We start from the raw sequence: 15,283 nt of genomic DNA, 5'->3' as shown, positions 1-15,283 counted from the left end.
CACAAAATATGAATTTTTACATTTGATAGCTCACAAAACATGTCCCTTTGGTAGTCACTGGCTGTGCGCAGTCAAATCCAATCAAAGAAAAATGCTGAGCAGTCCCAAACATTAGCAAATGTCCACCACAACCCTTTTGATTTCATGTCCAACAGAAGCAAGGGCCAGGCATCCAGTAGACCCAGGACAATACCTGACAGAATGCAACAAATTAAATTCATTGCTGTTACAGGCTGGTGGTGTTTGATCAATGTTTTCAAAAAGCCTGTCCCAGTTACTTTCACATGGGAATGCTATGGACCTCCTTTATGTTAGAATGCATTTACCACTGCACTGAACTATAGTCTTATCAATAGTCACTGATTCTTTGCTCAGTGCAATCAAAGGCCCTAATATGCCATCCCTGTATTCGATGAGGCAGGGTACAGGTATGGTTATTTCTGTTGGAAACAAATATCTGCAGACTCCAAACTCAGATTTCAATGAATTTCAAATTCAGACACCTTAATTAGAGTATATGTGACAAACTAGCAATATCGTTAGGCCTGATCATCAAATTTCTTGCGGCTGGAAAAGAATTTGGAACATGAGGGACAGGATATAGTTATCGCGGTCTATGTAGGAACCAATGACATAGGTAGAACAAAAAGACAAATGAATGATACAGAGAGATAAATGGGTCTGATTTAATAGTCATTAGAGATGTGGCTGCACGATGACCAAGGTTGGGAACTACATACTCCTGAGTACCTGACATTCGAAAAGATAGACAAAATGGAAAAGGTGGGCCGGGCAGGGGGCGGCGATGCTGACTTTGGATAGCCCTGATAACAAAGGACGACATAGAGACAATAGTGAGTAAGGATCTTGGCACAGAATATCAGGAAATAGAACAAATGGCGATAAGAAATAACAAGGGACAGAAAACACTGGTAGCAGTAATTTATAGGCTGCCGAACAGTAGCTATACTTTTGGGCAGAATATTAAATCAAGAAATAAGAGGAGCTTGTAAGAACGATAATGCAATAATTATGGGGGACTTTAATCTTTGCATAGAGGGGACAAATCAAATTGGTGATAGTTATTTGGAGAAGGAGTTCATGGAATGCATTCAAGACAGTTTTCCAGAATACATCATGGAACCAACCAGAAAACAAACTACTTTGGTTCTTATCTTGTATAATGATACAAGATTGATTAGTAATCTCATGGTAAGAGATCCTCTGGGGACGAGCAATCATATGATGAATTTTACATTGCGTTCAAGAGTAATGTACTTAGGTCTAAAATTAGAGACTTAAATAAAACCAATTAATTAGGTATGAGGGGAAAGTTGGGCAAGGTAGATTAGAAAATTAGATTAAAAGATAGGATGGGAGCAAAGCAACCACAAACATTTTTTAAAATGTCACAATTCTCAACAACTACACATTCCATTGAGAAATAAATACTCCACAGGAAAACTGATCCATCCGTGACTAAGAAAAAAGGTTAAGGACAGTTTTAGATGAAAAGAAGAGGCTTATAATGTTGCCAAGAGCAGTAAGCCTGAGGATTAGAAGTCTTAGAAACTAGCAAAGGATGACCAAAAATTAATGGAGGGAAAATAAACTACCAAGAAATATAAAAAATGATTGTAAGAGCTTCTACAGTTATGAGAACAGGAAGAGGGCAGCAAGGGTTAACATGGGTCCTTTCGAAGCTGAGACAGGAGAAATTATAATGAATAAGGAAATGGCAGAAGTGTTAAACAAATATTTTGTATTTATCATCACAGTAGGATGTTAATCTGTTAATTGTGTATGGGGGAGGCGGTGGCGCAGTGGTATGGTCACTGGACTAGTAACCCAGAGACCCAGGATATTGGTCTGGGGACATGGGTTCAAATCCCACCACAGCAGAAGCTGGAATTTGAATTCAAATAAATCTGGAATTAAAAAGCTAGTCCAATCTAGTCTAATCATCTAATGATGGCCATGAAACCACTGTAAATTGCTGCAAAAACCCATCTGGTTCACTAATGTCCATTTGGGAAGGACAACAGATTTCCTTATCTGGTCTGGCCTACATGTGACTCCAGACCCACAGCAATGTGGTTGACTCTTACATGCCCTCCGAAATGGCCTAGCAAGCCACTCAATTGTATTTAACCGCTGCAAAGTCAATAAAAAGGAATGAAACCCAGCATCAACGGCAAACCCAGCCCTGTCGACCCTGCAAAGTCCTCCTTACTAACGTCTGGGAGCCTTTCAAACGTCAGCTGATTAGAATCCAGGACCAGCATGTTCCTGTGAGGAAGAAAGACAAGTTTGGCAAGTTTCGGGAAGCTTGGATAACACGGGATATTGTGAGCCTAGTCAAAAAGAAAAAGGAAGCATTTGTAAGGGCTGGAAGGCTAGGAACAGATGAAGCACTTATAAAGACAGTAGGAAAGAACTTAAGCAAGGAGTTAGGAGGGCTAAAAGGGGTCATGAAAAGTCATTGGCAAACAGGATTAAGGAAAATCCCAAGGCTTTTTATACATGTATAAAGAGCAAGAGCCAGGGAAAGGGTTGGCCCACTCAAGGACAGAGATGGGAATCTATGTGTGGAGCCAGAGGAAATGGGCGAGGTGCTAAATGAGTACTTTGCATCAGTATTCACCAAAGAGAAGGACTTGGTGGATGATGAGCCTAGGGAAGGGAGTGCAGATAGTCTCAGTCATCTCATTATCAAAAAGGAGGAGGTGTTGGGTGTCTTGCAAAGCATTAAGGTAGATAAGTCCCCAGGGCCTGATGGGATCTACCCCAGAATACTGAGGGAGGCAAGGGAAGAAAGCTGGGGCCTTGACAGAAATCTTTGCATCCTCATTGGCTACAGGTGAGGTCCCAGAGGACTGGAGAATAGCCAATATTGTACCTTTGTTTAAGAAGGGTAGCCAGGAAAATCCAGGAAATTATAGGCCGGTGAGCATTACGTCAGTGGTAGGGAAACTATTAGAGAGGATTATTCGGGACAGGATTTACTCCCATTTGGAAACAAACGAACTTATTAGCAAGAGACAGCATGGTTTTGTGAAGGGGAGGTCGTGTCTTACTAATTTGATTGAGTTTTTTGAGGAAGTGACAAAGATGATTGATGAAGGAAGGACAGTGGATGTTATCTATATGGACTTTAGTAAAGCCTTTGACAAGGTCCCTCATGGCAGACTGGTACAAATGGTGAAGTCACACAGGATCAGAGGTGAGCTGGCAAGATGGATACAGAACTGGCTCGGTCTCAGAAGACAGAGGGTATCAGTGGATGGGTGTTTTACTGAATGGAGGGATGTGACGAGTGGTGTTCCGCAGGGATCAGTGCTGGGACCTTTGCTCTTTGTAGTATATATAAATGATTTGGAGGAAAATGTAGCTGGTCTGATTAGTAAGACAACACAAAGGTTGGTGGAGTTGCGGATAATGATGAGGATTGTCAGAGGATACAGCAGGATATAGATCGGTTGGAGAATTGGGCGGAGAAATGGCAGATGGAGTCTAATCCGGACAAATGTGAGGTAATGCATTTTTGGAAGGTCTAATGCAGGTGGGAAGTATACAGTAAATGGCAGAACCCTTAGAAGTATTGACAGGCAGAGAGATCTGGGCGTACAGGTTCACAGGTCACTGAAAGTGGCAACGCAGGTGGATAAGGTAGTCAAGAAGGCATACAGCATGCTTGCCTTCATCGGTCGGGGCATAGAGTATAAAAATTGGCAAGTCATGTTGCAGCTGTACAGAACCTTAGTTAGGCCACACTTAGAATATTGCGTGCAATTATTGTCGCCACACTACCAGAAGGACGTGGAGGCTTTGGAGAGGGTACAGAGGAGGTTTACCAGGATGTTGCCTGGTCTGGAGTGCATTAGCTATGAGGAGAGGTTGGAAAAACTCGGATTGTTTTCACTGGAACGACGGAGGTGGAGGGGCGACATGATAGAGGTTACAAAGTTATGAGCGGCATGGACAGAGTGGATAGTCAGAAGCTTTTTCCCCAGGGTGGAAGAGTCAGTTACTAGGGGACATAGGTTTAAGGTGCGAGGGGCAATGTTTAGAGGGGATGTGCGAGGCAAGTTTTTTTTTATACAGAGGGTGGTGAGTGCCTGGAACTTGCTGCCAGGGGAGGTGGTGGAAGCAGATACGATAGCGACGTTTAAGAGACATCTTGACAAATATATGAATAGGAAGGGAATAGAGGGATATGGGCCCCGGAAGTGCAGAAGGTGTCAGTTTAGGCAGGCATCAAGATCGGCACAGGCTTGGAGGGCCGAATGGCCTGTTCCTGTGCTGTACTGTTCTTTGTCTGGGGTCTTGTGCCAAAGTTGGGAGAGCTGTCCCACAGACTAGTCAAGCAACAGCCTGACATAGTCATACTCACGGAATCATACCTTACAGACAATGTCCCAGACACTGCCATCACCATCCCTGGGTATATCCTGTCCCACCGGCAGGACAGACCCAGCAGAGGTGGCGGCACAGTGGTACACAGTAGGGAGGGAGTTGCCCTGGGAGTCCTCAACATCGACTCTGGACCCCATGAAGTCTCATAGCATCAGATCAAACATAGACAAGGAAATCTTCTGCTGATTACCACCTACCCGCCCTCCCTCAGCTGATGAGTCAGTACTCCTCCATGTTGAACAGCACTTGGAGGAAGCAAGGAGGGTGGCAAGGGCACACAATGTACTCTGGCTGGGGGAGTTCAATGCCCATCACCAAGAGTATCTCGGTAGCACCACTACTGACCGAGCTGGCTGAGTCCGAAAGGACATATCTGCTCGACTGGGTATGCGGCAGGTGGTGAGGGAACCAACAGAGGGGAAAACATACTTGATCTTCTCCTCACCAATCTGCCTGCCACAGATGCATCTGTCCATGACAGTATTGGTAGCAGTGACCACCGCACAGTTGTTGTGGAAACGAAGTCCCGCCTTCACATTGAGGATACTCTCCTTCGTGTTGTGTGGCACTATCACCGTGCTAAATGGGATAGATTTGGAACAGATCTAGCAATGCAAAACTGGGCATCCATGAGGTGCTGTGGGCCATCAGCAGCAGCAGAATTGTACTCAACCACAATCTGTAACCTCATGGCCCAGTATATCCCCCACTCTACCATTACCATCAAGCCAGGAGACCAACCCTGGTTCAATGAAGAGTGCAGGAGGGCATGCCAGGAGCAGCACCAGGCATACCTCAACCTGGTGAAGCGACAACACAGGACTATCTGCACGCCAAACTGCGTAAGCAGCATGCGATAGACAGAGCTAAGCGATCCCATAACCAACAGATCAGATCTAAGCTCTGCAGTCCTGCCACATCCAGCCGTGAATGGTGGTGGACAATTAAACAACTAACTGGAGGAGGTGGCTCCACAAATATCCCCATCCTCAATGATGGGGGAGCCCAGCACATCAGTGCGAAAGGTAAGGTTGAAGCATTTGCAACAATCTTCAGCCAGAAGTGCCGAGTTGATGATCTATCTCGGCCTCCTCCTGAAGTCCCCAGCATCATAGATGACAGACTTCAGCCAATTCAATTCACTCTGTGTGATATCAAGAAATGACTGAAGGCACTGGATATTGCAAAGGCTATTGGCTCTGATAATATTCCGGCAATAGTACTGAAGACCTGTGTTTCAGAACTTGCCGCACCCCTAGCCAAGATGTTCCAGTACAGCTACAACACTGGCATTGACGCTGCAATGTGGAAAATTGCTCAACTATGTCCTGTACACAAAAAGCAGGACAAGTCCAACCCTGCCAATTACCGCCCCATCAGCCTACTCTCAATCATCAGTAAAGTGATGGAAGGTGTTATCACCAGAGGCATCAAGCGACACTTGCTTAGCAATAACCTGCTCAGTGACGCTCAGTTTGGGTTCCGCCAGGGCCACTCAGCTCCTGACTTCATTACAGCCTTGGTTCAAACAAAGACAAAAGAGCTGAACTCAAGAGGTGAAGTGAGAGTGCCTGCCCTTGACATCAAGACAGCATTTGACCGAGTATGGCATCAAGGAGCCCTAGCAAAACTGAGGTCAATGGGAATCAGGGGGAAAACCCTCCGCTGGCTGGAGTCATACCTAGCGCAAAGCAAGATGGTTGTGGTTGTTGGAGGTCAATCATCTGAGCTCCAGGACATCACTGCAGAAGTTCCTCAGGGTAGTGTCCGGGTCCTAACCATCTTCAGCTGCTTCATCAATGACCTTCCTTCAATCATAAGGTCAGAAGTGGGGATGTTCGCTGATGATTGCACAATGTTCAGCACCATTTGCGACTCCTCAGATACTGAAGCAGTCCGTGTAGAAATGCAGCAACACTTGGACAATATCCAGGCTTGGGCTGATAAGTGGTAAGTAACATTCATGCCACACAAGTGCCAGGCAATGACCATCTCCAACAAGAGAGAATATAGCCATCTCCCCTTGACAGTCAATGGCATTACCATCGCTGAATCCCCCACTATCAACATCCCAGGGGCTACCATTGACCAGAAACTGAACAGGAGTAGCCATATAAATACCGTGGCTACAAGAGCAGGTCAGAGGCGAGGAATCCTGCGGCGAGTAACTCACCTCCTGACTCCCCAAAGCCTGTCCACCATCTACAAGGCACAAGTCGGGAATGTGATGGAATACTCTCCACTTGCCTGGGTGGGTGCAGCTCCAACACTCAAGAAGCTCGACATCATCCAGGACAAAGCAGCCCGCTTGATTGGCACCCCATCTGCAAACATTCACTCCCTCCACCACCGACGCACAGTGGCAGCAGTGTGTACCATCTACAAGATGCATTGCAGTAATGCACCAAGGCTCCTTAGACAGCACCTTCCAAACAGGCGACCTCTACCAACAAGAAGGACAAGGACAGCAAATGCATGGGAACACCACCACCTGCAAGTTCCCCTCCAAGTTACACACCATCCTGACTTGGAACTATATCGCCATTCCTTCACTGTCGCTGGATCAAAATCCTGGAACTGCCTTCCTAACAGCACTGTGGGTGTACCTACCCCACATGGACTGCAGCAGTTCAAGAAGGCAGCTCACCACCACCTTCTCAAGGGGAATTAGGGATGGACAATAAATGCTGGCCTGGATCCCTTGAATGAATAAATAAAAAATTGTTTCATTATATGCAGGTGGAGAGTGCTAATGGGGTCTTACTTGAGCACTTATAAGCAGACACTTACTGAGACTCATGAAGGGCTTTTATTATGGCAAAAGGTTTGAGTGGGTTGTTGGTGTGCACAAGTTACATCAATTGTCCAGCAAGTCTTTACCTGTCTTTTTTTTTGTATGTTCCCATACAAGACTGTCCAGCAACAAAAGAGATCACATTCCAGATTTGAGCCCAGGTGCCAGTGGTGAAGGACCAATGTCTAAGCTAATGTGCAAAACAGTTCCCTATGAAGGGTTTTAAAGGAGGCTTTTGAAGACAGGAACACAATAATGTACTGATTGTGAGAGATTCTGGACTAGCAACTCATAAGTTGAGAATTTAAATCCCACCATTGGGCTTGTACTAAGAAAACAAAACCATGAAAACTGCCAGCTTGTCATAAATATCTAACTGGAATAATTTATTCCTTCCTGGTCTGACCTACACATGACTTTAGTCTATACCACGTGGTAGACTTGTAATGCTACAAGCATCAGAGGAACTAGAGATGTGCAATAAGTGTGGTCTTGCTAGCAATGCCCACATTGGAGAACAAATATAAAAGCACAGGAAGGAAGGCAGTGAGCCAGTAAGATCTTGGGGAAAGTACCAGAGAACAGGAATATAGTTACTGAACAAATAGCTGCCAGTGGTGGAACAAAGGGATTTGGCAATGTGAAAGTAGGGGGAGACTGGCTTAGGGAATCATGGGATACTTGGCGTAACTTGGGTCCCTGAAACTTGAGAAAAGCTTTCCTGTTAGACACCCGAACCACATGAATAACCTAATCAAGAGGTTGACGAGGTGAATCATATAATCAAGGCTGGATGGGATTAGGGAAGACAGTAGATGGGAGATGATGTAATTAAATAAACAGCTTGTCAAGTAAACCTCATGTGAACTGTATGAAATGACTGCTCAAACACTGTACCAGTAGAATCCCTCCGATCATTCGAGAGATTAGGACTTCTCCTTGCATGCGCGTAATAAAGATTGCTCGTTTGGACAAGACATCCAACTCTCAAGGCGTTTTTGGGTACTGGGGCAAGACCTCACCCTTACAAGAAGTAGATTTTTACTGATTACACAAGCATGCTTTCTCACAGAGGGAACACTGGCACTAACTTGATGTGCTTAACAATCTGCATCTGTACTGACAGATTCTGTTACTCCCTTGTTAGCTGCTTGAAAGAGAGGAATATGAAAGGACACGAGGAGTAAACAAGAGATCGGTCAAATTCAACCATGTGGAGAAAAGCACCAGTGCAAACTTCATGGGCCAAATGGCCTGTTCCCGTATTGCAATATTCCATGATTCCATAATTCTACAGAAGCATGACAAAAACTTGGCAGGTGGAGTTCAATGTGGGAGAGTGTGAGGTTAGGGTAGCAAAAATAAAAAGGCAGATTATTTAGATGGAGAAAGACTACAAAATACTGCAGTACAGCAGGACCTGGGTGTTCTTGTACATGAAACACAAAAAGTTAGCATGCAGGTGCAGTAAGTAATTAGGAAGGTAAATGAAATTTTGGCCTTTATTGCTAAGGGGATTAGAGTTTAAAAATAGGGAAGTCTTGTTACAACTGTACAGGGTGTTGGTGAGGCTGCACCTGGAGTACTGCGTACAGTTTTGGTCCCCGTATTTAAGGAAGGATAGACTAGCATTGGAGGCAGTTCAGCAAAGATTCACTAGGCTGATTCCTGGGATGAAGGGGTTGTCTTATCAAGAACGGCTAAACAGGTTCGGCCTTTATTCATTGGAGTTTAGAAGAATGAGAGGTGATCTTAGAGAAACATATAAGATTCTAAGGAGGCTTGACAGGGTAGATATTGAGAAGATGTTTCCACTGGTGGGGGAATCTCGAACTGGGGATACAGTTACAGAATAAGGGGTCACACATTTAAAAGGGAGATGTGAAGGAATTTCTTCTCTCAGAGGGTGGTGAATCTCTGGAATTCTCTACCTCAGAGTTGTGGAGGCTAGGTCACTAAATGTATTTAAAGAAGTAGACAGATTTTTGAAATCTCGGGGAGTCGAGGGTTAAGCGGAGCAGGCCCGAAAATGGAGTTGAGGCCTGGGACAGATCAGCCATGATCTTATTGCATGGCGGGGCAGACCTGAGGGGCTGAATGGCCTACTCCTGCTCCTATTTCTTATGCTGTTACATAAAATTTCTAGATCTCGACTTTCTTAACCCACATTACGTCATCTAGTAATGAGTTTGGTGGAGAATGCAGATAGTGCTTTAAGACATTGTAATATTGCATTATGTTGAGTAATGTTAGTAACATTCATTAAAATCTCAGATAAGGAAATTTCATACAAATAGATTAACTGTTACCAATGTTATACAGCATAATTTTAAATCCCAAGAATCAAATTCTGTGACACTAGTATCAGAATTAAATGAGCAGTGAGTGCAGGCTGTTATGCACCAGTGAGTAGTCATGACAATATGTGGCTCAAAGGCAGTAACACACCCCTTACCACTCTCCTCCACCTCACCCCTAAACATACAAGTGGTATAACTAAAGGTCCATGGTTATTGGGATATCAGATGACCTCAAAAAGGTTTAACTGCAGCCTACCCAATACAAGGGTTGGTCTTTGAAAGACTTTTTAAAATCTTACTTTGCATGAATACTTCAAATGTAATCATATAAAGACCCTTCCAACTCAGCTACATGAACTCTAATCCTGGAGCTTTTTTTTTAAATCCCTAGTTTTTTTTTAAAAATGAGGTCACTACATTTCTGCACTCTTTTGTTTACGGATATTTCCCCTCTTCAATCAATTTGGAGTGGAGAAGAAACAGAGAGGCCAGAGTTTTCCACTTTGTGCTCACAAGGCCAAATCTTCCACTTCAATTGGAGGCAAAACATTACAGACTCATATCAGAAGCAGAACACCTTGGCTGGAATGGAATATTTGGAGAGCAGTCAATTTGAGAAACTTTTTTTGAACGGCCATTTTAAGAAACATCTCTATCTCGAAGAATATTAATAACAGAATACCACTCCTTTAATTCAGCCCCTTTGTTTCCATTCACTGTCATAAAATGAGCAAGTCAGGAAAGCAAGCCCTTTGCAGCCTGAGAAATTTGGCCCATTTGGAGGTAGGTGGAACACAACTGTATTGTCCTTGGGCCAGCCACATTTGAAAAGGCAAGCCTGGCAGTTAACAGGTAGCACCAATCTCCATGTTTGTCTTCACAGCAGGATGCTTAAACAAACAATTTCATTTGACAGTACAACATTGCTCTTAATACCTTTGCAATGCTAAATTAAGTTACTTTCTTCATTTTTCCTGCTAGGTTTTCTCCAGCCACATGGATAAGATATAATGACTCCTTAATCCACTACAGATATTGCCTATATAGTTTCAGATCAGCAGATAGCCTGTATTAGTTTCCTCCATTTCTAAACAAAACAAACACAAAGAATGTGGGTGGTTCCACACAACAGCAGGACCAAAAAATAAAACCAGAACAAACACAAAGCTATGGGGATTTAGCCTTGGGTCTCAAACCCATGACAGAATCTCAGAATCGTTACAGTGGAGAAGGAGGCCATTCGGCCCATTGTGTCCGCACTGGCTCTCCGTAACAGCAATTCACTCAGTCACAATTCAAATATAGTGGGCTTCCTGCTATAGTGGTGTGAACTACAATGAATGAAACAGACAGCACATCATTGGAAAATGGATAATGGAAGCTGTAGTAGGACCAAGTCCTACAATGAGTAACATGAAAAATAAAACTGGACTAGTGGCAATCTGCAACTTTTACAGTGACTGGCACAGGTCCAGTTATCAGAGAGACAGATGTGGCCAGTGTAGTCGAGGAACTGACAATCCTTGCCTGCCAAACAGGATTACATGGCTAATCTTAATGAAACTATTCACTCACATGGGGATGATTAAATAACCCTTGCAAAGTCCAGATGTGCCCATAGCAGCCAAGAGGCTTTATCTAAATTCAACACAAGGGGTCAACAATTCTTTTAAAATTCCTTTGGTGGGCAGCGAGGGTGTTATTGGAAGAGGAGGGCAGTAATGGATTAGAAATAATGAGAAAGTTTTACTCCTTGAATGTTTTTGTAATCTCCCAAGTGTCACCTTAGACACAGAAGCACTGCACACAATGAAAGAACATTAAAACACAAAGATGCTTTAGACAATCAATCCTAAAAAGACTTACATATTCATACTTTGAACAAGATCAAAGGGTTTGCGTAGTTTACATGTCGAATAATGGATGCCTTAGAGTGAGGTACAGTTGCCACAGATTCATGTTGCCACAATGCATAAAGGTTGAGAGGATAATTTACAGCACACAAATGAACATAGCCCAACTGCTTCATGCCAGCATTTATGCTCCACACAAGGCTCCTCCCACCCTACTTCATCCTACCCTGTCAGCACATCTTTCTACTCCTTTGTCTCTCATGTACTTATCTAGCTTCTCCTTAACATCTATGCTTTCACCTCAACCACTCCTGCAGTGATGAGTTCTAAATTCTCACTACTCTGGGTAAATAAATTTCTCCTGAATTTTCTTATTAGATTAGTGACCACCATTTATTTATGATGGCTAGTTTTGGACTCCCCAAGTGGGAACATACTCCCTACATCTGCCCTATCATACCCCTTCAAAATTTTAAAGACCTCCAATCCTCACCCCTCAGCCTTCTCTAGAGCAAAGAATTTCAGTTTGTTTAGTCTTTCCTGATTATTGCACCCTCTCAGTGCTGTATCATTCCTGTAAATCTTTTTTTACACTTCAACAATGTAACATGAAAAGTCTGCGATTCTCCATTACCTGCTACTTTTCACAACATGAAATTTTCAGATTTGGGTCTATTTTTGTGCTGACAGTCAGTGTGAGCAATTATCTGAGCACTCCAAGCTGTTACAGAATGACATTCACAATGGAAGAGTACCAACCCTCAAGTTTATAATCGAAAAACAGTTTACCATTAATTAGCCAGAACCTCCATGACCTGTAGATGTACAAAACCTAACCATTATTGGAAGCATTGACTTTATTTTATTTAGTTTATTTGCACTAGACATGTACAAGTGCTTGCTGAGGAAATTATCTGCATCTATATGAACTGAGACACAAATTGAAATAAAAAGCCTCAAGGAAAAGCATTTCACATTCCATAAAAGACTTTTACAAGAATGAAGGAAGTATCACCTAAGGAAGTAATCAACTTCTAGGACTTTTCTGCTAACTCAACTCCCTCATTTCAATATAGAATAAATTTTTAATTTTACCTAATTAAAGATACCAGCTCATATTCTCTCTCTCCCGCCTGCCACTGCCACCGCCACCACCCCTCTCCCCACCAAGCCATCATGGAAGGGGCGGCACAGTGGCGCAGTGGTTAGCACCGCAGCCTCACAGCTCCAGGGACCCGGGTTCAATTCTGGGTACTGCCTGTGCGGAGCTTGCAAGTTCTCCCTGTGACCGAGTGTGTTTTCGCCGGGTGCTCTGGTTTCCTCCCACTGCCAAAGACTTGCAGGTGATAGGTAAATTGGCCATTGTAAATTGCCCCTAGTGTAGGTAGGGAATATGGGATTACTGTAGGGTTAGTATAAATGGGTGGTTCTTGGTCAGCACAGACTCGGTGGGCCGAAGGGCCTGTTTCAGTGCTGTATCTCCAAACAAATAAATCTCTCGCTGAAATACAGTTCTACAGGTACCTTACCCAAGAGCCTATTCTTCACGTCAGAACACAAAAAGCTAGTGACAGCAGATCACTCTACTATATCAGCACCACAAATCCGATCCTGGCCTTATTGGATACAAACAAATTTGCCACAAGGGTCACCAGATAACATTCAGGAGCAGAGACTTCCCCTTGCTAACCCAAAGGTGCAGGGGCTAATTGCAGCATTCCAATTGCTGTCCTGATAATTAAAAATGGGATTTTATGGTTATTTTGTTTAACATTGTCCAGTGCCTTTGCCCACTAGGCCATTAGATGAGTGGCCCTCTCATACGTGTGGTCACATACTGATGTACTTACCTGAAAAAGTCGAGTGAAAATGTCAAATTCAAAGACAGAGATGAAGTCATTACATGTCAGATCGATAGTAGATTTCAAGGCCATTGCCTCCAGACCAGAGGTAATTGGGTGAACGTCATGTAAGGCTTGTCGAAAAACCTTCCAGTGAACGATCGTCCTGACACAGGGAGAAGACACAGATCAATCATCACACAAATTACAAAATGAAACAGTATGGAATGTAGAAGGTTCTACAGTAGCATAAGGCCACTCGGATCTACTACAAATATGTCTTAATTTACAAGCTACAATGGTGCCAGTAGTCCTGAATGGCTATCTTTTAACAGCACCAGTCAATCAATTTTATTATTTGGCAGGCTATAAAATAGTGTTCATACTATTTTGTACAGGAGTGTAGCAGACATTGGACACACAGTTCTCCTACTGTGAACTGCACTGTATAGATGACCCTACCTCATGGGACCTCTGACATTGTGGACCCACAAAATTGTGGCTCAGTGTGTACTTGCTAACAACAACAATGCGATTTTAAAAAACCTGAGGAAACTGAAAAGGGAAGATGGAAAAGGCAAGATACTAGTGGGCAGTAAATGTTCTCTCCACCAACTTGTCCCACAAAGTACAAAGCACTCGCAGCTCCTAGGTTGCTAAATAAATCAGTCTTCATAAGAATGCCCGTGCATCACAGAGTTACATTTTTTGATTTCCCTTTCCCTCCTCCCTAGGAGGAAATACCTGAGCTGCACATTTTGATTCTCCATAAATGCATGACTTAAATTCATAATTTGCTGTGCAAGGAAATTATTGACTACCAAAATGACCCCACATCCTGCTAACTTGCTGCAGAGTGTGCTGGAGCTCCAACACAGATTAAAAGCAGCTTATGGGGTAGGTCACACCCAACCTTGTGGTCTCCTATCTAGGTTAAGTACAAATACAGATGTTCCATGTCCAACTCCCATGCACTACTGATTTAGCTCATCTCTGATGGTACAGCAATTGCAGCATGATAATATGGGATGCTGAGGTCAGTTTATAAGGGAAAATTGATACTGGTTTCCAGTTTTGACTGATATCCAAAGCGAGAAATACATGGACCTCAGGTGTATCAGGACCTGGGTCGATTCTGATGTCCTCTGCAGTGAAATAGCCTGTTGGCACTCATTGTGTCGGATGACACAAAGAATGACCAGTTGGACAAAGTACCACAGGCAACCAACACTCGCAGAATCAATGCATTAATAGTGGAGGACAGAAGAGGGGAGGAAAAAAAAAATGGGGAAAAGATTTTAAATAAAAATGCTGTGGGAAAAAAAATAGCTGGAGTTGACATTATTGTATATTATAGGTCAGCACTAACATACACCAGAAACCTGAACATCTACAGCTTTGGAAATGGGAGCTATGCAATTAGCTACGTGTTGCAACTTGCAGAAACAGCAGCCTAGATAAAACTAGATGCACAAGATTATTAAGAACAACAGCCCCAGTAGCTGAGAATATAACACAATGGTTCAAGTAAGTGTCTCTGCCAGATGTCAATTTAATTAGAATTTAACTGACAGCAATTTTTTTTCTAACATCTCAGGGGCAGGTATGCCTTCTAAATTTTGGCTACCCATACCCAATCTACACAGACATTTCACATCCGTACAGTAATTGTCACTGTTAAGTGATCTCATCGTGGAACACTCGAGCTCAGTCAGTCTGCAGCAGCAAGCAACAAAGCAGCATTGAAAGTCACAGCACAAGCTTGCTGATAGCTTTCTACAGTGCATAACAAGTCCTATAAGGAAAGATGCAAAACTGAACTCGGTGATAGGTAATGAAGCAAAGTAGGTTAGCAACATGACAGACAGAAAAAAGTTAAGGATGAGTAATCATAGCAAAATTAGTGTCAAAGTTAAAATAAAAAACAATCAATAATAAAGTTGATTGATTAGAGACGGGTGAGCTACAGATTGGCCCATCACTGGGGCCTGAAACTGCTCACTCTCAATTCCTGACAAACCTGCAAGCTAATGAAGATAGTAGACCTAGCTAGAGGAGCAACAGGAGCTCAGTGCTAAG

The 15,283-nt window shown here is 43.3% G+C and overlaps 1 protein-coding gene across 2 annotated transcripts in view; it reads right to left on the bottom strand.

Annotated features, from left to right (window-relative positions):
- Positions 1-15,283, bottom strand: part of cbl (Cbl proto-oncogene, E3 ubiquitin protein ligase) — a 281,338-nt gene that overhangs the window by 118,884 nt on the left and 147,171 nt on the right. For both annotated transcript variants that reach the window (XM_068054161.1, XM_068054162.1), the window contains one exon: positions 13,214-13,370. In XM_068054161.1, the coding sequence (XP_067910262.1) occupies positions 13,214-13,370 (157 nt within the window). The remainder of the gene's footprint in view (positions 1-13,213; positions 13,371-15,283) is intronic.

Source organism: Heterodontus francisci, chromosome 22, assembly GCF_036365525.1.
Source record: "Heterodontus francisci isolate sHetFra1 chromosome 22, sHetFra1.hap1, whole genome shotgun sequence".
Taxonomy (NCBI): Eukaryota; Metazoa; Chordata; class Chondrichthyes; order Heterodontiformes; family Heterodontidae; genus Heterodontus; species Heterodontus francisci.
This window is presented reverse-complemented; position numbering and strand designations above follow the sequence as displayed.